The sequence below is a fragment of the Protobothrops mucrosquamatus genome, unplaced genomic scaffold (assembly GCF_001527695.2).
Source record: "Protobothrops mucrosquamatus isolate PMUCROS unplaced genomic scaffold, P.Mucros_1.0 scaffold368, whole genome shotgun sequence".
Taxonomy (NCBI): Eukaryota; Metazoa; Chordata; class Lepidosauria; order Squamata; family Viperidae; genus Protobothrops; species Protobothrops mucrosquamatus.
This window is the reverse complement of record NW_015386702.1, coordinates 58,317-81,819: the sequence shown is the minus strand read 5'-3', so window position 1 is coordinate 81,819 and position 23,503 is coordinate 58,317. Positions and strand designations below refer to the sequence as shown.

The 23,503-nt window shown below is 36.6% G+C and overlaps 1 protein-coding gene across 1 annotated transcript in view; it reads right to left on the bottom strand.

Moving 5' to 3' along the window:
• The window catches only part of ASB2 (ankyrin repeat and SOCS box containing 2), a 28,268-nt gene extending 5,180 nt beyond the window's left edge, over positions 1-23,088 (bottom strand). Inside the window, exons 1-8 of the mRNA XM_015815698.2 lie at positions 22,906-23,088; positions 16,089-16,349; positions 10,978-11,070; positions 9,403-9,569; positions 8,298-8,453; positions 7,652-7,897; positions 4,142-4,313; positions 2,554-2,968 (exon numbers count right to left, since the gene is read on the bottom strand). Of these exons, the coding sequence (XP_015671184.1) occupies positions 2,554-2,968; positions 4,142-4,313; positions 7,652-7,897; positions 8,298-8,453; positions 9,403-9,569; positions 10,978-11,070; positions 16,089-16,306 (1,467 nt within the window). The 5' untranslated portion in view covers positions 16,307-16,349; positions 22,906-23,088. The remainder of the gene's footprint in view (positions 1-2,553; positions 2,969-4,141; positions 4,314-7,651; positions 7,898-8,297; positions 8,454-9,402; positions 9,570-10,977; positions 11,071-16,088; positions 16,350-22,905) is intronic.
• Between the last annotated feature and the right edge of the window lie 415 nt (positions 23,089-23,503).

Sequence of the window (23,503 nt, the reverse complement as noted above, 5' to 3'; positions counted from 1 at the left end):
AGCCTGTTTATTGTCCTTGAAAGTAATTTCTTTATTATTATTTTGGAAAAAATAGCATTAATTAATGATTTATTTCATCACAACAGAAAGGTGGGAGATTTTTAAAAAAAATTCAGAAGAGGAAATGCTACAGCATAGATGACCATTCTGCAGGAAAAGCTAAAATCTATTGATTCCTATATAAATCAACATAGGAACACCAAGATAGATACACAAAAGGAAATGGAAAAAACAGAATATTTAATGTTACCATTTAGGATTGGAAAGTGTGTTTTGGATTCTTTTCTGCATAAAAATCCATCTATTGTTTATTATATATGGGAAGGAAAGTTTATACTTGGCATTCAAAAATAAGACTGCCTGCAATCTGGAAGCTATTTAATACAAAATTCTGTCAGTCTAGGCCAATTCTCCACGGTCATCTCGCCATGGCCAACTTACTATGGGACAATCCACATGGGATAACTCAGTGTGATAAATATTATCCACCATTGTTTCTTCTATGTCAAGGGTCTTCAAACTTGGCCCTTTTATGACTTGTGGACTTCAACTCCCAGAATTCCTCAGCCAGGCATGCTGGCTAAGGAATTCTGGGAGTTGAAGTCTACAAGTCATAAAAGAGCCAAGTTTGAAGACCCCTGTTCTATGTTATTTCCATTTTTGTCAACGGAAATAATATTGAAAAAACAGTGGCAGATACTATTTATCGTGTTGAGTTGTCCCATGTGCAATTGTTCTGCAGCAAGTTGTCCTAGGGCTCCCATGGTAAGTTGGCGCAATGGTTGTCCCATTCGGGAATTCTGCTATCTTGCTCTGGAGCACTATAGATCATAATTAAGATATAGTCCTTATTGGGCTCTTGCAGATGGTTACAGTTCTTTTTCTACACATGAATTTATTGAAGTCTGGTATTCTACCAAAGGAGCAGTTAACAAACATATTGATCTAGATCCAGCATATGAATGTGTAATAAACTAGACCATTCGAACTACCAATCAACAAGAGAACCAACCAGCTGCTCAGAATTTAAATATAGCTCCAAACAAAAAACCAATCAGATGACCAACTGACCACATTGGCACACAAGACATTTTTAAGTTAAGGAAAATGGGACAAGAAAATCATGCTGATGATGTCACTTAGTCTGGTAATGAAACATTCAGAAACTAAATTGAAACAAGTTTGGAAAGTAAATCACTGCCAAAATATTAAGCAGTATTTATTTTTTGCTGAATTGTATATTATTTTAGCTATGTATTATATGCGTGCATAACAGCATCTAATGCAAGACTATAAAGGATCATTTTTTGTTCAATATGACTGTTCATATATCAATATGATATGCTTTCCAACATGCCAGCATCACCCAGAGAAAGAAACTATTGTTTCCATATTAATAATTCAACCAGTTTGTACTGAAAGGAAAATAAATATTTTGTAGATGTGTCGAATATTATTAGCTTAAAGGAGAACAATAATGCAAAAACATGTTACTGAAAAAAATTGTTACTTTCTATAAAGTAATTTAAATGCCCTCTAGTGGCAAATAAAATATCAGTAAAAGTCACATCCTATTTACTAAATATAGTGTACAAACATGTTTATTCTTTAACTTTTTGTATCAAAATTTCTACCAAATTAGACATTAGGTATCATAAGACTTAGAGGAATCCCAGAATTTACAGGGGGAAAAAACAAGACTTAAAGATGAAAAATAATAAAACAACTAACTATGTGTCAATACAAAAATACCTATTTCTAAACTAACAAAATGTTATTAATATGCTGGGTACCTAGCAGTGATAATTGACTGGGTTTTTTTTACTGATTTTGCTCTGTGTGAAATACACACAGATATTACTGAGTTAAGTTGATAATTTTTATTATGGAGACTATATTAAGTTTATCTATCTGCCACATGAAAATGGAGAGTAACCCTCTAATTTTTTTTTAATCATAATCTTCTGGACTAGAGTATCTGGGATGAATAGCAACTGCTATTTTCTCTGCTAAACAAAACCTTGTTTGTAGGAGATGGGATATGCATAAAGAGAAACGTGGAAACACAAAATACAGAAGACCTCAAACCTTTATTACGCAAATGCTATTCTTCCTGTTGTCCTCATCTATGTGTCTGTCTGTCTGTCTGTCTGTCTGTCTGTCTGTCTGTCTGTCTGTCTGTCTGTCTGTCTGTCTGTCTGTCTGTCTGTATGTATGTATGTATGTATGTATGTATGTATGTATGTATGTATGTATGTATATAGCTGCCCATCTCACATAAAGTAACTTAATATTAAAGTTGTGATTAATTCAGCTGTCCAGCAGCTAATAAGAAATTTGATTTCTGGAGGCTGGATGACATTGCCAAAGGCAAAGTACCCTGAATTTCTATGGGCTAGATAATAAGATGGGTTGATGTTGTTTAAACTGGAGAAACCAGAATTTAAATTTGTAAGTATTCTAAGAAAAAATACGTTGCTTACCTATGAGCTAGCTTTCCCATGTATTTCTCTAAATGTCATAGAAAAGTTGAGATAATAAAAATAAATTTACCTGTACAATTTTGTTATTGTTATTCACTGCAGGATCACTATACCTGTCCCTCCTAATATCAATAGGAGGATGTGGGCCACACCCATAACAACACGTAAAGCAAGAGTCGGCATCACAGCCCATATCCATCACAAATTTCAGCAGAGCAAGATACTTCATTGAAAACATTACAGTAGCAGGGAAAGTTGTAGGGTGAGAGGCAACGTAGGCATTAATGTTAGCTCCATAATCAAGAAGCAGTTTCATTGTCTTCAAACAGCCATGGCGGATGGAGATGAGCAATGGATTGATAAGGTCAACATTGGGATCAGCTCCAGCCTCAAGCAGCAGCTCAGTGGCATATACGTTGTTGTTGAAGACTGCAAAATACAGGATACTGGTGCGCCTGTCCTCATAGAGTCGGGAGCGCTCAAAAGANTCCCTCCCTCCCTCCCTCCCTCCCTCTCTCCCTCTCTCTCTCTCTCTCACACACACATACACACACACACACACATCATATTTTCATACACAAGTTATTGACAAAATATATTAGGGTTTATTCAGTGTTTATACAGTAGCCTGCAAAGAATTGCACAGACTTTAGTTGCTTCAAATAGTAACATCATTTTGTTGAATAAAAGTACAGAACACAGTTCCAGCCTCATTTCCAAGTCCCTGCTCTTTAGTTTCCCAGCCCTTGCATCTTGCACTTGCTTTTCTTAAAGAGACAACAGGATTTTTAAACAATTCTCCTCTGGCAGGGGTACATTACCTGTGGATGTGAATTTCTGTCCGCAGCATAGTCAGTACTTAGGAATGATGGGAGTGGTTTGTTGATATGTGAAAAGTACAAGTACATCTCCCCACTTATGTAGGGTATTAGGGAAAAAATAGATTTTCTCCCTGTTCATTCTCCTTGGATTGCATGAACATGACTGTGGTGAAGAGTAGGTGTGAGTAGATGTTTTCAGTATGTGAACTGCAAAAATCAGTGTTGTTCTTCAAGAACATCAGATTTACTGGTATGCGGAGTGCATTAATTGAAAAGATAGGAAGATATTATGAATGGTTAGAAAGTCAAGGCAATTACACTGGTTCATCTTTTGTTAGTATGACTTCTTTCTGTTCCTTGTCTTGTACCTTCACAAGGAAACTTTAGCTTTTAAAAACCTTGGAAACAGAAGCTTTTCTTGCCTTTATTTTTTATATTACTAATTCACAATAAATAACCATAATAACTCTTCAGCCACAATTTCATTCATAAAAGTGCATATATGGGATAGAGAAAGATATATATATATATATATATATATATATATATATATATATATATATATATATATATATATATATATATATATATATATATATATATATATATATATATATATATATATATATATTCAAAATATAAACTTGAATATCTTTGGGCATTCTAAATTGTATATGATCTGTGACATCCTAATTAATTTTTATTTAGATGATTTTTTTTGTGTCAGCTGCTGAGGTGAAGATAACTGGATTTTTTATTTTAACCTACAGTTTATGCACAATGAATCTTCATATGTTTAAACTGATCACCATACTGAAAAATAAAGAAGCAACTTACTCATAATAGCCTTTTTTGGAGGCCATGTGAATTGGTAAGAACCCATCCTTATTGGTTTTGTTAGCATCAGCACCTTGAGTCAAGAGAAATTCCACAATCTTCTCATGTCCATTTTTAGAAGCTTCATAGAGAGCTGAAGCTTTATCACTAGCTTGGGTATTGATATCAGCACCTGGGAATGAAAGAGGTGTAAAGCATAATCTCAACAGAGCTGGAATTTATAACAGCACATAGTTCTTTACCAGTATCCCTTTTCTAGTCCAATGAAAACATAAAGATTTCCATCAACTGCTTTATGCTTGTGAAGTGGTGGAAATCATGCAATAATTTGATTCAATGCACACAGAATAAATAAATTCACACTGTAAAGCATAATCTACTTGTATTTTCCAGCTGTTTATCTTCTTTTTTCAACTTAGCAGAAAAATCAGTTACGACAAAAGAGATGGTGTGGTTGCATGATCTCTTTTGAGTAGGGTTTCAAGAAGTCCTTTTTCTAGGAGTATCCCCATGAGGCCAATGGAATGACTGGGCCAAGTGTGGGGGAGATGGAGACAAAAAATGACTGGGACAGTTTTGTTCTTTGCAGATAAAGTTACTTGGTTGAGACTTAATTTGGTTAATATTAGATTAGATAAAGAGGATGTAGTCCTGGAAACTGTCCAGTTTTTTTTCTAGCTAGTAGATTGAAAGGAACTCTTGGGCCGAATGCTACTCTTTTTAATTAAGCCCATAACTTCCTAATCCCATAATTAAAAGAAATAATTAATGCTTCATTGAAACTAGGATGTTACTATTTCTTACTAAAAAGATAGTAATAAGATTTTTATTGAAAAACATGCCCTTTGACTCTGAATACTTAAAACAATTGTCATGTTTTAAACTCTACTTTTTAAAGTTATATAGTAGTTGGGATGCTATTTTAATGGATTTCACTTTTTTGATGTTTCATCTCACAAATTATTACTTTTGAATGCTTTGGTACCAGCTTAATCATTTTTGCAAAGGTGACAACAAAATACTCTAAAGAAATGAATATGTTAGTCTGCTGTTTGATCTCAATGCCTTGAAATCTTTCTCTCTCTCTCTTTCACACACACACACACAAAAACAGAGAGAGAGAGAGAGAGAGAGAGAGAGAGAGAGAGAGAGAGAGAGAGAGAGAGAGAGAGAGAGAAACATACACACTTTGAGAATAAACCTATTTGAATAGGGTGGTGGTTTCATTTAAATAAACATGCCTAAAATTCAGCTGCACAAATCTCTGCCAAGCAAACAACAGAAAACTCTGTTATATTTGGCAGACTTAACAAACCTGTAACTAGAAACTCAATTACAAAGCCCAACACTAGATTTTTCAATAAGAAAAAAAATGAATATTCAATTTATGCAAATGTTGCACATTTACAAGGTGAATAAAATTATTTTAGGATTCTCAGAGAGCCTTTAAAACTTGGAATACTACACAGGTGTAATGATATTTCTTGATATTTCTATTGTTGTTTCTGTTCCTATTTATAAATGAAATAATAGTAAATATAAATATTTAAGTGTACACTATACATTTTACATTTTAAAATCTGAATTTAATAAAACTAAAAAAATTGAATGTAAAACTATATAATTAATATTTTGTGGAGTTAGAGATATTAGTATTTGTTTACTCATATATGAATATTATCCTGGGACTAGGTTTGGGAAGTCCGGGGTGGGGTGGGGGATTTTATCTTTTATTTTGTTTATTGGATTATGATTGTTTTTTATGATGAAAAAATAATAAAAATTTTTGGAAAAAAAAACCCTATATAATTAAATACTGAAACAAAGTGGCAAAGTCTCAACATTTTCTGAAAGAGCCAGTTTGATCTAATGGTTAAGGCACCTGACTAGAAAGCTGGAGACTGTGAGTTTTAGTCCTGCCTTAGGCATGAAAGGCAGCTGGGTGATCTAGGGCCAATCACTTCTCTCAGCCTACCTCATAGGGTTGTCGTTGTGGGTAAAATAGAAGGAAGGATAACTTCATCACCTTGAGTTATTTGTAAAAATAATAAATATAAATAAGTAAATGAAAACTTGCAAAAATTATTAAGGAATGCAATATAGTTCTTTCACATATATTTAAAATATATACAATGATTTAGAATGGCAATTCATTTCCTTACTATTCTGTGGGTAAAAAAACCCACATTCATTTTTAAATTCTTGGCAAAATTGATGATAGGAATCAATATTATACACTCAAAATCTGGAGGTGACTCTGAGCCTTAACATTTCCCAGTTCTTTATAAACTGAGATAACACAGAGTCAAAATGATTAATCTGGTTTGTTGACAGCAGCAAGTATGCTCTATGCAAAAAATGGAAATATATTTTAATTCCCACAATGGATGACTGAACTGCAAAACCTGCTGGAGTTATCAGAGATGGCTAAACTGGCTGCTTTAATTAAGGAAAAAAATACAGTTTTGTTTCTACTTGGAACTTCATGCTTGAGGTGGGACTTCATGCTTGAGGTGGGAAAAAAATGAAACTTAGACTTTCGTTTTTGCTGATTAACTAGATTTGTTGTTATAGAAATGGCCAGTATATATTATTATGTAAAAGCAAAACCTGTATGTTATTGACTTATTCTACTGTGCTAAAAAGAATCAGAAGTCAATGCTTTTCTTTCTTTTTCTGCTTTTCCCCTACACTTTTTCCTCTTCCCTTTTTCCTCCCTTACTTTCCCCTTACTTTCATTTTTCTTTGTATTTTACATTTTGATAAACTAATAAAAAAATGAAATGTGACTAATCTGGTTTGCAATTTTTTTTGCAAAATATTTGATTGGGAGCTATTGTCATGGCTGCATCTCACCTATCCAAGTTTCATGAACTGACAGCCTGACATTAGCAATGGGGGGTGGGGGGAAGGGAAGGGAAAGATTGGAATGTAAGGAAAGGAGGGGATGGAAGCCCAGCTGAGTCATGTGAGAAACTCCAGCCAGCCACAGTCAAGTACCAATATGCAGAACTGCAAACTAAGCACCTGTTTCCTGAACAATATACAAGCACCTGATTGGATACTTGCAGATAACTGGAGGATGGCCGGGGATGGGGGGGGGGGTAGAGGGAAGTTTCCTTTGTGTTGTTTGCATGGGAAAACCTCAGATTCAGCTTACACTACTTCTGTAACCATTTAAGCTTCAGTAAAGTATTTTCTTGGCAAAACAAATGCCCAGGAGTCTTTCTTTGCTAGATGACTGAGTGGGACTATCCAGAGTTGATTATAAGATATGAATGTTTTAAATAAATACTCTTATTTGTGGAAATACAGTTTATTAATAAAGATAAACATAAATATTCTGAGGTAAGCATTTCAACAAGCTTTTACTGAAAGAATGTTCAAACAAAACCAATAACAAAGCATAGGCAATTAAAGAAAAGCACAAATGAAAAATGAATGAATCATGTGCAGACCACAACCATTCCCTCAACGGTTCGATTGTGGCTTCCTGCATTTGGTACTTACCACATTTCGCCAGGTATCTCAAGGCTTCTAAGTGGCCACTTTCAGCTGCTACAAATAAAGAGGTAATTCCATAACAGTTTGCAGATTCAATCTTGGCACCTCCTTGAATTAAAAGTTCTATTATTTCTAAATCATTTCGAGCAACAGCTTCATGAAGAGCCGTCCATCCACGATTGCAGCGATGGTTCACATCAGCATTGTACTGCAATAGCATCTGCACAGCTTCAGGATTTTTCCGTTCACAGGCTGTCATGTCAAAAGAAAGAAAATCTGCATGTTGAGAGCATTTATTTGATTAATTATACACAGCTACAGCACGGGCTGTACATACAAACATACCTTCCATTTATTTCTCTGGGGAGATTTAGGGAAAAAGATAATTTGAAATCCATGAATTTGTTTTTTTAAAATGGAACAAATGTATTTCTTAGGCCGAAAACAATTTTATAACCAGAAAGGTAAGAACCAGAAATTGAAATTTCAAGAGCATGTTGGGGGAATATTGGAGGGACGAAGGATGGGAATCGCTTTATTTCTCTGGCATATCCTGCTTTCAAGACACTTCATGAACATTTTATGAACATTTCCAAGCCTAAAGACACCAGGACATTCTAGCTCAAAACCGAACATGAATGAAGTTACATACCTTTATAAAGTGGGGTTTCCCTAGCTTTGTTTGCAATATCAGGTTCTGCTCCAGCCTGGAGCAATGAATGCATGCAATCAATATTCCCTCTGTTTGTTGCTAAATAGAGTGCTGTTTCTTCCTGAAGTGTACGTTGATCAATTGTCCCAGGGAAAGCTATTGAGAAAACATGGAACCACATTAAACAAAGCATACGGTGCATCTAGATATAATATTAATAGTGAGTATTATTTAGCCTTCTCCAAACTGATGTACTCCAGATATATTGAACTACAGCTCTGTTCTTGGCAGCATAGCCAAGCAGATAAATAATGTTGTAATCTAATACACCTGACTGATCAAGGCTAAAAGCTCACCCATGGCAATTACTATTAGAACCTGTATGAGATAGTAAACTACTTTAATAGATAGCATATACTGATACTTTAACATCTTTGGGACTTAATTGTTATGTGTTGTATTGATTTGCTTTTGTAGGAAGATATTATCATTGTAGAATAGCTTTGGAAAGTCCCGCTGCCTGAGTTCATCATCATCATCATCATCATCATCATTGTCATCATCCTGTCTTATATCAGTATAATGGTATAACAGATAAGATTTTCATGTACTAAGTCCACAGCTTTCTTATGAAAAAGTATTACAGACTTTTAAAATTATTAACTAAGCTGGGTTTGAATCAAAGATGCTTGCACACAAATCCTTCAATAAATGCCATGAAAACATGGAAGAAATTATAGTTATTTTAAAGACAGTCAGACAGACAGATGACTGTCATGGGATAGTCATTTATTTGTTCTGTTTTTATTTAACATTATTGTGAACTACCCAGGATTATGTTGTATAAGATAAGTAACCATATGGGTTTCTAAGTAAAAAATAAATAATGAAACTATGAAAACTTGTTTTCATTGTTATTTGCAGATAACAAACTCATTATGTTCAAATTTGGGGGAACCGTTTAAATAAAATTTGCATGTGTAAAAACAGGTTGCACATACAAGCTACTCTTCTATGTCATAATGCAACCTAATTGGTTACTTTATATAATAAAATGACTTTGTCTTTCATCCTCTCTGCAATCAGCCCCTTTCCTGATACTTGCATCTATGCAGCAGTTTCAAGCAGCCCTCTTGTCCATAATAAGCAGCTTCATGGAGTGGCAACCATCCATCTTTGTTAGGCTGTGCAAGGTTTTTTCCTGTCTGTATCATGTTCTGCAGTGCTGTTTCATCTCCTTCCTTGATCACCAACACTACAGGATCCAGCACTCTTTAAAACAAAAGGGAGAAACGATCACTTTCTCTAGAATTATTTCTGATATAGTATTTGCAAATGCCTGTTTGCTTATTTATTTATCAAGTACCATTTGATGTCACCACAATCCACAAGGATTGACAAAACGGCACAATAAGTGTAAAAGGAAAAGTGATTCAGGAAGCAAACTGAAACAAAATATTATGTAGATGAAAATATAAAATGAAATGTTACTAGTGCCAAACATATCTGTAAAAATAAAGACACCTTTAATTCAAATTCAGTTAATTTAATAACTTCAGTGATATGTCCTCATAGTTTTCTTGGCAACAGTACAAAAATGGGTTGCCATTACATTCTTTTAGGATTGTTTTGTCTTCCCAGTCTAGTCTGCACCTCTGGCATTCCCTGATGGTCTCCCATCCCACTAACTAGACCAGATCCGGCTTAGGCAAGACTGGCCAGGAGAAAACTGCAGCTGTCAAACCTGTTTTGTAAATACAGATAGTCCTCAACTTACAACAGTTCATTTAGTGACTCTTTGAAGTTACAACAGCACTGAAAAAAGGGACTTATGACAGTTTTTCACACTTATGACCGTTGCAGCATTCCCATGGTCATGTGATTTACATTTGGATGCTTGGCAACTGGTTCATATTTATGACGGTTGCAATGTCCCGGGGTCATGTGATCCCCTTTTGCAACTTTCTGACAAAGTCAATGGGGAAGCCAGATTTACTTAACAACCCTGTTACTAACTTAACAACTGCAGTGGCAAGATGTGGCAAGAAAAGTTGTAAAATGGGACAAAACTCACTTAACAAATTTTTCACCTAGCAATATAATTTTTGTCTCAATTGTAGTCATACATCGAGGGCCTATATATTACCTGTATACTAACCATACTGAGGCACTGTAGTTAATTCAACTACTAGACAACTTGCATTTATTATGGCCATAGTAGGACCCTAATCAGAGAGCTGACATCTTGCGCAACATGCTGTAATATATACATTATACTTCCTTCAAGGACTACAAAAAATTAATTACTTCTAATTATTCTATTTTGGAGTAAAATGCATTGTGGCAATGCAGCTAAGGAAAAAATATTTGGCTAAGTGGCAGTCAAAATTAATCACTAGAGAAGCCACTCATTCTTACTTTTTCTGACTCAGCTAAGTGCACCAGAAAATCCTACAATAACACCAAAACCAAATGGAGTTAACTATTAGGCTTTCAAGAGAGAGAAGCTCAAGCCAAGGTAGAAACAGAGAAGGAGGACAAGCAATCCAAGAGAGTAAAGTTTCCTTCAGTTAGTTTTGTAAATTCTTCATGAACTGCTTAATATGTCGTTCCAGCTGCCTAAACAAACCTACCTCATAAAAACAACATTTTTAACAGGAAGGGGAGAGGAAGAACTTACTCAGCCTGGGGTAAGATGAAGAAGCTGCCATCGTACCTCCGCCTGACTCCTGAACCGGATGCTGAAGTCTGGCCTCCGGACTGAGCAGCATGCCTGAAGTGATGACAGCATGAATAAAATAGCGAAAAATACCGTGAATAAGAAAAGCAAATCATATCTGGTCTTGTAAAGAAGTCAGAAAAATGAGACCGAAGAAGAGAGACAAAGAGAACCTGTAGACTTTCTGAGGCTTAAACAAAAGCAGATGGTCTCAGCTTTTTCAGGCCTTGGTCTCAGCTGCTCTTTCACTCCTAGATTATTTTTGGCCCTCGGAGGAAGTGTCATGGGATTTAAATGACCATATATGACTGCAGTGAGATTAATCCCACTACCACACAGCGGGCCGAGAAAGGGCTTGAAGGCATTTTCACTTCAGAGAGAAGAAAGGCCTGAGAGTCTTGTTCAGAAATGAAAAAAAAGAAGAGAATTCCAAGGTTGGTTCTCAGTGACAAGGCTGTGCAAAACATCTGAAAGAGCTGTTTCAGAGCTTGTCTCTTCAAGCCTCAAACAGCCACATCTTTGGCAATGCTTGTGTAACCACTCTGAATGTTGCTTCTGCTATCTGCATGTATGTATGCAGGATTTCAGATCTGTAGACAGAAAGTGCTTCAAGGTCCAAGACTCATAAACTGGCCTGGAACTCTATGAACACAACACAACTTTTCCCAATATCATGTATAGATATGGGAGGCACACACAATCACAGGAAAACGTGCAGCTTCTTTAAAAAGTTGCATGCATGTATTAGGTTTTGTCTTCCACACAAACACTCCAAAGCAGCTTGTCTGTTTCCATCTTAAGCACTGTCTAGTCCTTGAACGTAAGCAGGACTATTTTGCGTCAGTGCCAGGGACAGAATGGGGTGTGTATGCATATGGATAGAGATCTAGAGAAGCTTTGGAAGTAGCTATGTATGTCTTGCAAAAGATGTGGTTGCTTTAGTGCTTTGAAGAAGAATGCTTTGCACAACTAACTAAACCAGGCCAGGAGGAGATTGCTAAGTTGGGTCTAAATTTCATAAGCTTCCAATATCTTTTCAAGTTGCCCTTAAGATAGAATTATATCAGATGCAGCTTTTCCGGTCATCAGAGGTTTGCAATGATGAGTCGAAGCATACATGGAAGCACTCTTTAGGTATGAGCTTTAGCAAGTATTTTAATTGATTATTTTTTTAAAAAAAATATTTTGAAAGGTAAACACAATCAATACAGATATGAGTGATTTTGTTCCCCTCTCCTTACGACACAAAGATTTCCATTTTCTCTTAAAAGTCTTTTTAAAGGGAGAACCAAATGAGTAATACAACTGAATTGTGAAAGGCCATCAATTTAGGCAAGTCAGAGAAGGGGGACTCATCCATCTAAACTAAGGATGCCTGGCTCACCAGCACATTAACTGGAGGCAGCTTCATTTTTTACATCTTTCTTGCCCCTCTTTCTTCACACCCTTCAGCATGGAGGCACACAGTTTATCTAGGGCTGAGTAGCCCAACTGGCTTTTGAGTGTCATCCTGCAGCACAAAAAGTGAGGTGGGGGAAGGGAAAAGAAGCTTTCTCCATTGTCTGAACCCTGGAATACTGGTAGTCCTCAACTTAGGACCACAATTGATCCCAACATTGCTGTTGCTAAGCAAGATAGTTGTTAAGTGAGTTTTGTCCCATTTTACAACCATTCTTGCCGCAGTTGTTAAGTGAATCACTTTGATTGTTAAGTTAATAACATGGTTGTTAAGTGAATCTGGCTTTTGTTCCTTAAGTGTTACCTGACAGTGCTATTCACTTAACTGCCTACATGTTTCTTAACTAATCAATTATTTCATGTGTTTTAATTTAACTTGTTTTATGGTGAGGCCTACAGAAAGTACTACTATGTTTGACCCTGTTTTCCTAATATTTCAGAAAGTGGCAAACTGCAACTTCTGCCCAAAATTAATTCATTTAAACAATTTTTATTGTAATTATATTTTTATGTATTTATATCTTAATAGTAAGCAAAAAAAAATCAAGAACACAGGGGCATAACTTCAAACTGACAGGAGGGAAATTCAAAAGGACTGCTAGAAAGTATTACTTCACAGAAAGAGCAGTGAAAGCTTGGAACCAACTTCCAGCGGAGGTAGTGAGTCAGTCATCAGAAACTGAATTTAAACACGTTTGGGATAAACACATGTCCATCATCCGACAAAAATGTAAAAAAGAAAATAAAAAATAAAAATAATTAAAAATAATAAATAAATTAAAATGAAAACAAAAAACTCAAAGGGCAGACTCGATAGACCACTAGGTCTTTTTCTCCCACATTTCTATGTTTCTATATCCTGCCTTTATTATTTTTATAAATCACTGAAGGCAGCAAACATATCTAATACACCTTCCTACTCCTATTTTCCCCTAACGACAACCTGTTAGGTGAGTTGGGCAGAGAGAGAATGTGACTGGCTCAAAGTCACCCAGCCAGCTTTCAGCCTAAGGCGGGAATAGAATTCACAGTCTCCTGATTTCTAGCCTGGTGCCTAACTACCCTTTTTTATTTTATATTTATTACTGTTGACTACCTTCATTGCTTGTACAAATAGAAACGCAGGAGATCAATATTTTTAAAATAAGGTTAAAAATACAGGTATCTTTATGGCAAATTGTAGTTTCTAAAATATGCCTTTCAGGACCACTAAAGTAGAGACTTTGTCTGGGATTGACCTATTTTACCCATACAGAGTTCTTAAGGTAGGTGTAGAATGTTTATCTTCTCATCTGCAAAAATATCCCTTTGGGCAAGGGATTAGGGACAATTGATATCCCTTTCCCATAGTACAGGATACATACACCTAATTTTCTCATTGCAAAGCATACAAGAAAAATGTAAAGATTAATGGTGCTGTATTGGCCTGTTTGTTATGATGATCCAAGACAGCTGGATAAAGGCTGCTAGAGTTGAGTCAAATATAAATTCTGTCAGAGTAAACAACTTGTGAGTGGAGTCAATATTACCTCTGGATCACCTTGAGAAACCCAACTGTTCCCTTTATTTAAAGATAGAACTGTCTAAGCCACACACTTTGCTCTCAGTCTATAAACTAGCCTACTGCTTCAGGTATGCTGGATGACACTTTACAGTCAATAGTCCTGCATTCATCTAATCCAGGGGTCCTCAACCTTGGCAACTTTAAGACTTGTGGACTTCAACTCCCAGAATTCCTCAGCCAGCAAAGCTGGCTGAGGAATTCTGGGAATTGAAGTCCACAAATCTTAAAGTTGCCAAGGTTGAGGACCCCTCAGAAGATCATAAATTAGATCTACATGTGTGTTTACCATTTTAAATGACATTGTTACTTAAGACTTAGCTGATCCCAAATGTTGAGGGATCAGATTAGACCAGGACAGTTATGGGGAGCATTGGAGTCTTGCCCATATGTGACTATATCTCAGAACAGGCAATTTGGAAAACTATATTATCTTTGGGTATTCAGATTCTCTCTCTGTCTCTCAGTGTGAGAAGCATCTTTACTGTGAATATGAAAGACTTTTTGATAGCTGCTCCCTAAACTTCAGAATTGTTTGTCAAGAGCAGGGGTATCAAACTGCCAGCCCGCGGGCCAGATGCGTCATCCGGAAGCCGCACCCACCCCATTGCCGGCAATGGCAAAACTGTTCTGATTCGTTGCGTGACATCACGTGACGTCGCGAGTTTGACATGTCTGGTCAAGAGAGACTAAATTAATCTTATCTCTTCCTCCATCAACTAATAGAAAGAAGGCTACTCATTTGCTGCTGAATTAGATTTAAACTGATGGCTTAGGGTTTTGTTTTTGTTTTTTTTTAAAGTTGTGTTTTAGTTGTATTTGAATGCAAGATCATACTTTTTTATTTCTAGAAATCTATAGTATGATGTTTGGGGGGAAGACAGAATATGGAAGAATTATACTGAAAATGGATGATTTAAGATTAATTATGAATGCAAACCTGGCAAGTAAAGGTTTTAGAGATAAGGAAAGTGTGATCCATAATATGTGCTGATGTATACCTATCAGCAGTTCCAGTCGGTATGACTAATAGGGGGTATACTGGGTGTTGTAATTCAACAGAACTTGGAAGGTTGTAAGCCCTCATACCTGAGTGAGAAGAAGAATAATTTAGCTTTTCTTATTACAAAGGAAATCCAGATTCAGATAGAGTGACTATGGAAGAATCCCCAGATTATAATTAGGGGAGTGAGGGAGAATACTTGCATGAGAAAGAGCCATGCCTTTTGTCATCTGGAACCTAACTCAGGGCCAAGCTGCACATTATATTGAACATCCTTGGAACATCTCTGAAAATGTTCCGGTCAGTACAGGTAGTCCTCAACTTATGACCACAATTGAGCCTAAAGTTTGTGCTGCGAAGTGAAACATTTGTTAAGTGAATTTTGCCCCATTTTACAATCTTTCTTGCCACAGTTGTTAAGTTAATCACTGCAGTTGTTAAGTTAGTAACACGGTTGTTAAGTGAATCTGGCTTCCCCATTGACTTTGCTTGTCAGAAAGTTGCAAAATGGGATCACATGATCCTGGGACACTGCAACCGTCATAAATATGAGTCAGTTGCTAAGGGTCTGAATTTTGTTCAAGTGACTTTGGGGATGCTACAATGGTCATAAGTGTGAAAAACAGGCATGCCATTTTTTTCAGTGCCATTGTAACCTTGAACGGTCTCTAAACGAACTGTTGTAAGCCGAGGACTACCTGTATAGAACTGGCTGGAGAAAATTTTATATTTGAAATCAAAGGTGGCGCAGGAAGACATGCCTTAAAGCAGAATGAGCAAGTGTCACAAAGGACCAGTGGCCTCCATCATACCAGAAAATGGCCATTTTAGAAGAAGCATGGCACACAAGTTTTTCCTCTATCTTGCTGCCACCCCCTCCATAACTGTTGCCTGGAGCAATTGCTTTATTCGGCTTAATATTTATTGGGGAAGTTCCACAAAGCTTCAAGAAAACAGTATCAGAAAAAGATGTAACACTGAGGTGTAGACACAGTGCAGCATTCTGTTCTGAGTTTTCTGTCATTTCTGCTTTCTCCCTGGCTTGCTTACCTTTCCCAAGGATAAAGGTAGAAATTCTGACAGTAAGGTTCACTGGGAGGTGGAGCTGCAGTAACTGTCTTCTGTGCAGCTATTTGCTCAGCATGATCCTCTGTCAAACTCTGTTCAATGGCCATCTGAATAAGTTCATCCTCACTCATGCTGCTGTACAGGCTATATTCCTCATGTCCAATCGTACCTGCTCTTGCTACGGTAACTTGCGTTGTCATTTTCCACTTTCTTGTCAGTCAGAAGGGCTGGTTAAAAATAACCCTGCAATGCATATAAATACAAGTCACATATCTTATCATGGTGAATTACATGGACTCACAAGCAATACTTCACTCCCCAGTTTCCAGGCACTGAAAATGTGATAACAGATGAAGGCTGACTTCACGCCTGATTTTGAACCTAAAACTTGTGGGCATCTCAGGGAGAACATCATCTGTGACCCTTCCCCCCAAAAAAAATAATTACCACTGAATGGTAACTTTTGATATAAAAAAGGGGAGAAATTATTACATGATTTAAAACTTTATCTCATCATAGTAATTATATTTAATTAGTTTAAAGACAATTTAATGTAATTTAAATGCATTTAATTTCAATCTTCTTCCCATCTTTTATCGTGATCAAACATTTTTACTTGTGGAAATGGTTTCTTGACATATCATTTAAAAAACAAGTGACACAGGATTTTTCTATATGCTCCTCATGGATCATCTTAAATTTACAATTATCTTCTTTGGAATAAATATGGTTTTCTCTTTTATTCTTTTAATTTTTAAATTAAACTTGTACAACTTATAAGTAGTTGAAATGACTATCTGATTGATTCATGGTTTTTTTTTATTATTATTGCTGTTGTTAATTTTCTTATTCATTTGATTTATAGCCCACCTTTTTTCAGCTCAATGCAATATATATTATCTGCTTCTAATTTCAAGTCTAAAAAAGGATGTTATTGGGATAATTACATTACTGATCTAAAAGCTTCTCGTTAGTCTGATCTAACAGATAGAATGTTTGATTATGTTAGGGGAAACCCTGTTTCAACTCTATAATTGGCCATAAAAATTCATTAAATGACTGGGTTTATCAAAACATTTCTTGGAATAATTAAAAAGTAACATGAATAAATGTATTTTCAAAACTTGGACTATTATTTAGTTTGTTCTCCCAGTGCCTTCATATCAGTTTTGTTGTTGTCCAAATTGTTGTTCAGGCATTCAAGCCATGTGATGGTTCTGGTAAAACGTTAATCCCCACTGACATCACTCAAATGATATCTTTCTCTGGCAGATACTTTTGCATTCTCAAGCTCTTGTGTTTTGAATGCCTGAACTTAACCTGAGGAAAAACAGAAGGCGTGTGGACGAAAATCATTGGGTTAGACCAAATAAATGACTCTGTTGCCTAGATGAGTCATATAGTAAGTGATAATTCTACTCTACATTTCCAGTTCAAAATTTACCCCAATATGTCTTGAGGATATGGAAGTATTCTTAATGGAAGCAATGTATTCAGAGCAGTTTCTTCTGAGTTTTTCATGCATATGGTCTGACTGGAAATAACTAGAAACAGAATGCTGAGTCTCAAATCAGATTGGTAGTCTTCCTGTTCATAATGAGTGTGCCTGTGGTGAATTGTATTGGTCTGGTTTTCCAAGAGGGAGAGGATGCTTTTCAGACTAAGAGACAGCTCAGTTCAGATAGTTTGTGTGAGACAAAGAGGCTAAAGACAGGCCCTACTGTCCTAAAGTATAGTCTTGTGTAAATAGAGTAATTTGGCAAGATTCTGTCTATAGGTATGGAATAATAAAGAAATCTGCTTGGGAGAATCACTATATATTGTTCTTGGATTTGGGGGCCTGATCGATATGAAACTAGCATTTGAGATTTGGGGCAAGTTCATTCTTGATTGAGGGCTTTCCCCAAATATGTCCTGGAAACCTCATTTATCTATGCCTTCATCTTAGCCCCATCCTATATCTGGGACCCTTCTGAATTGTCCTTAACTGTTCCAGTGCTAAAGCAATGTTTTTCCCCATGGCAATTTTATTGTGGGTATAATCTGATATGCATACCATTCTCCCTACTTCTGGTACTACAACCCTAGCCCTAACCCTAACCCTTCAGGACATTTCTGGTTTGGGCAAAGGGAAATTCAGGTGTTTTCAAACCAGTTATGTTTCTCGTAACTCATAAATCAGCCAGTTTCTGGATTAAAAACTGACTCTCCCCATTTACTTGCCTTTCCCCCCAACCCAGGCAACTGATTCTCCTGCTGGAAGAGGTGGAAGGTAAGGGAGGAAAGCCAGATCTTTAAAGCACCCAGATGTCCATAGGATTGGAGCCCAGACAGTAGAAGTTGGTTCCCTTTCTTCAACTGCCTCCTTTCTCAACACTGGCAGCTGTTTCCCAGGCAGGGAAAAGTTGCAAGTGAAGGGGTAGAATTGCTATTTTCTAATCAGGTCAAGATGGCTGGCACTACACCAGTCAGCTATTAGATGGGTTTCTTTTGCATGTGGGCTTAGCTGTCTTTCTTTGCCATTCTGATTTGCTGCACAGCCACTCTGTTTCTAGCCAGCTGTTAGGCAGGTGTTTTTTTAACCTATTCATACAAACTGGGAACACATTTTGCTAATCTAGCTAACTATCAAAACTTGCCTCCTCACTGGCCCACCTCCCATTTCATATTATAGAAATGGTTGATGGTGGCATTTGCTGGGAAGGAAGTGAAACAAAATCAGGAGAATCTACTCTGAACAATATGTGTATATATTGGTTTTTGGTTTTGAGAGATATATATATATATATGAATGCTTTTTCTTTAGTGCACCCTGTTGGCCCCCAAATATGGGAGAGAGAAGTCTTTGGGGGCCGACAGGGTGCACTAAAGAAAAAGCATTCATCCTCTTCCCCTGTGTCTTGTAGCTAACAAAGTGAGAAAGAGCCTGTGGCCTAGGGGCTAACACATCTGCTTAACATGCAGACAGCCCAGGTTCGAATCTCAGAAGGGTATGTCTGGCTGATGAGAACTAAATAAAGTTCGAAATAGCTATCCCAGTACTCCCTTAATTCTTTGTTAGCAATCCAAATTTTGAAAAACACATATGATGTCGCAGTTAAGCGACTGCTGCCTGTGGATGGCTCTAGGTTGAGCTGATACAGGCAAAAGACTTCTCTCTCCCATATTTTGGGGCCGACAGGGTGCACTAAAGAAAAAGCATTCATCCTCTTCCCCTGTGTCTTGTAGCTAACAAAGTGAGAAAGAGCCTGTGGCATAGGGGCTAACACATCTGCTTAACATGCAGACAGCCCAGGTTCGAATCTCAGAAGGGTATGTCTGGCTGATGAGAACTAAATAAAGTTCGAAATAGCTATCCCAGTACTCCCTTAATTCTTGGTTAGCAATCCAAATTTTGAAATATATATATGATGTCACTAGTGGCTGCAGAAGCAAGACAAGGATTGGCAATGGAAGTAGCAAATATTGCACTGGTATGATTTTCTAGACTGTTGGATAGTACTTTGATAGATGGGCAATCAGATAAATTTGTTAAATAAATAAATCAGCAAGGATAAACCCATAGTGCCAAATTAGAAGCAACATGATAGCCATATGTATTTTATGCATTCATTGTCCCAGTTACATATAACACAGTTTTCCTATTCAGAGTGTTTGTGTATGACCGTGTGTATATTACTAGGGAGAATAATCCCCTGCTCCCTTGCACTGGATTCTGATGCTTTGCACTATTTTCTGCATTCACAACCCTGTTTCAGTATGTAAAAAGTAAATCAGGGAAGGGATTTATCTATTTTCTTTCATCATTCACTGCTTTTTATGCAAAGGGCACAGGCATACGGTCAGTTTTACCATCATACATGTTTTGTTATAAACTCTGTAAATTAGATGGATGTTTCTCTCAAATGTTGAAAAGTTTCTGGGAACCTGAAAGGAAGATTCTTGGAGGATGTCATCCAGTGGTGGGATTCAGCCAGTTCGCACCACTTGGGCAGAACTGGTAGCTAATTTTTTGTTGCCCAGGCCCAGAATGGACCTCCGGAAGCGGCATCCACACAGAGAACTGGTTGTTCACATATTTGAATCCCACCACTGATGTCATCACACAAGCTTTCTTCCCAAGGCACAGAAATAGAGAGAAAAATGACTACTATAAACTTAGGAAAATGCACTTTGATGAAGAAATAAATATTAAAAGATTGGCAGATTTTTTTAAAAAATAAAATATAAAAACAGATTATTCCCATTAGTTGATATTTTCAGAGGATTGTATGCTTTCTACAGAATCAGAAGGGGCCTCTTATTAGTGCTATCACAAATCAACTTTCCCTCTTTCCTTCCCACTCATCGTCTCTAGGGTTGTGTCACTTTTAAAAATATTCTGCTTGGGTCAGGTTGCAACTGGCATTTGCCAAGTATTTCATATGACACACAAAACAAAATAAACAGCTTGCAGCAGGTCACTGTGTGAAAAGCATTGCATAGCAAAACTTTCCTTTTAGTAGGTACAGTGTTGCTTGCTGTTTTGTAACAGCAATAAAACAATTATCTGGATACCCTGGAAAAGTTGCACACTAAACAGCATAGTGGCTTTAAATGTATCCAAATCCAAATAACATGATTTGGAGACAAAGCTGAGTTTGGCATAAAAACTAAACTTTGGAGGAGTAGCATAGCCCCTAGATGCCACTGAACTAAAATTCCCAGCATCCATAGCTGATTTTGCTAGTAAAAAAAGGGTAATGGAAGCTGCAAAAAAGGATAATGGGAGCTGTCATATCATTATGTTAGAATTTTGACTCATCCCTTTGTGGCAAGCTCCATCAACTCAATAACTGTTTCTGTTTTGGACAAAGATGTCTATGGGGTTTAGATCTAAACTTTGACAAGGTCCTTCAAAAATCCTGAATTCTTTCTTCTTCCTCTATTCTCTTGTAGACTTGCTTGTATGTTGACTTGCTGCATGGCCCGCTTAACACTTCAGCTTCAGCCAACAGAAATGGGCTGACATTGTTCTTAGAATTCTTTGATACATATTTTTCAATGACGGTGAAGTCATCTACCTTTTGAGATAGCAAAATATTACAGAATAAAGAATAATGAAATAATAGAGTTGGAAGGGACCTTGGAGGTCTTCTAGTCCAATCCCTTGCCCAAGCAGGAAACCCTATACTATTTCAGACAAATGGTCATCCAATTTCTTCTTAAAACCTCCAGTTTTGGAGCACCCACAACTGCTGAAGGCAAATCGTTCCACTGATTAATTATTCTGTCAGGAAATTTCTCCTTAGTTCTAGGTTGGTTCTTTCTTTGATTAGTTTCCACCCATTGCTTTTGTCCTGCCTTCAGGACAACAATGATACTACGACCTTAAAGTTTCACAGCTGGTATGAAACTACTTTAAGATGTGTGGACTTCAACTCCTAGAATTCTCCAGCCAGCATGCTGTGCATTTAATATCCTTCTCCCCTTTCTCTTTTTCTGCAACAGCTTAACTTGCAATCCTGCTTTCTATGAAATACTCACATCTCTCTTTAATAACAATGGAACTTCTTCTGCTCACTTGAATATAGGATTCCACCTTGATATATACTGAACAATTTCTTTATGTGGTGGGAACTGTAATGCACCCAAAGAGCTACAACCATTGAATTAACTTCTGTGTCTATTTTAGAGGGATTCACTGTGACTGCATGTACATCAGAATGAAATGCATTACTTTTTGACTGCAGATTGGACAAGGAAGGATTGGAAATCATTCCATAAGCATAAGATTTGTGCATTTCTATCTCACTCATTTCTTTACTTAGATGTAATTTCTTATATTGCTCTAAAATCAGCATAGTAAAATTGGCCCTCAATTCTGTTTTCCTATCTTTTCTTACATTCCCCCTGAGCCAGCTTATTGTTGTTGCTGGTATAGCTTTGCTTTATACATGGCGCAAAGCCATGCATTACTTAACTCTAATTTATAATTGACTAGGTTTTCATGATATATAAAGACACAGCAGAGGTTTGTAAACCACAATGTTTGGGATTACATATACTAAACCAAACCGAATAAACCAAATTTGATTTAGTGTACTATATGAAGCATGGACATACAACAGTATGTAAGCTGTTGTTTATTGTCCAAGACTACACACTGCATAAGCCATAATTTTCCAAGCATTTGATTTCCAAACACAGATATTAATTTGCAGATTTCTCAATCCAATGTCTTCAGATGAACTGAATAACTTGTAGATCAAGAACTGCCAAATATATTTACAAGTTGGGTCAGCACAAGTAGGGCAGTTCCTGATGATGAAACATTTCTGAGTAAATAAACTCCATCCATCCTCAGCTGCCTAAACAGCTGTTTATGAAGTAAAGTTGGCACATCACTTGGTGCAACAGGTTTTTTGCTCTATTATACCACTTATCACTACATCCATTCACCTACACCATTGATGTAAAGAGCTAAAACTATCTGAATAAAATAAATTGCAACTTAAAATGACTTTTCCTCTTGTCTGCGAAATGGATTTAGTAACTGGAAGACGTTCATATTCCCCATAATATATTACAGAAGTAGCTCCTAGAGAAATGCACATAGATATGTACATTATGGAAAGTAATCTAAATTCAAAATAATATATATTTCAAAAGTATGACATTTGTCCTGCTACTGCATATGTAAATTCTTTCTTCTAGCTAATTCATTACACTTCAGCATTTGGAGAGAAGAAAAATTAGGCATATTGCATACAATATTAATCCTGGACTTAAATAATAATCTTAAACCATGCATGATTACCTTGTAATTTGTAGAAAATTGTTTACTGCAGACTTGTTTTTTCATGGACTATTAAATCAGAATATTCCCTTTTGGAAGCATTGCTCTCCTGTCTCTCTGTGTTGATAAAATGCAGAGCAGCTTTGAACTTTCTCCTGCTTTGAAGTCTGGAGTTTATTTCTGGATCACCCCATGATCAACATTTGCAAGCCAAAATGTAAGTTGTTCTGCATATCAAATTTCCTGTCTGAAGTTTGAAACAAAATGACTTGTTACTTCTCTTTAGACTTCTTTCTGTAGCATTATAATTTGTGGAACTTCACTTTGCCCAACTTCCTTTCACTAAATCCTACAAAGCCAGCCTTTTTATTATGTCATTATTTATTTGCTATCCCGGACAAGTAGGCCATATATGGCCATGCTGCTGATGGTGAAAGGAGGAAAAATTGCCTGTGATTCTCATCTGTTTCATTTATATCCCTGGCTTTCTCTAAGATTGTTTCCTGATATTTTTAAGACTCCAAATTCCATCAATGAGAGCAAAGAGGTAATAGATAATGGGAGGACTAAAAATTGGCTGAAAGGTTTTAAAGAATGGAAAAAAAATGCTGTCTCAGCT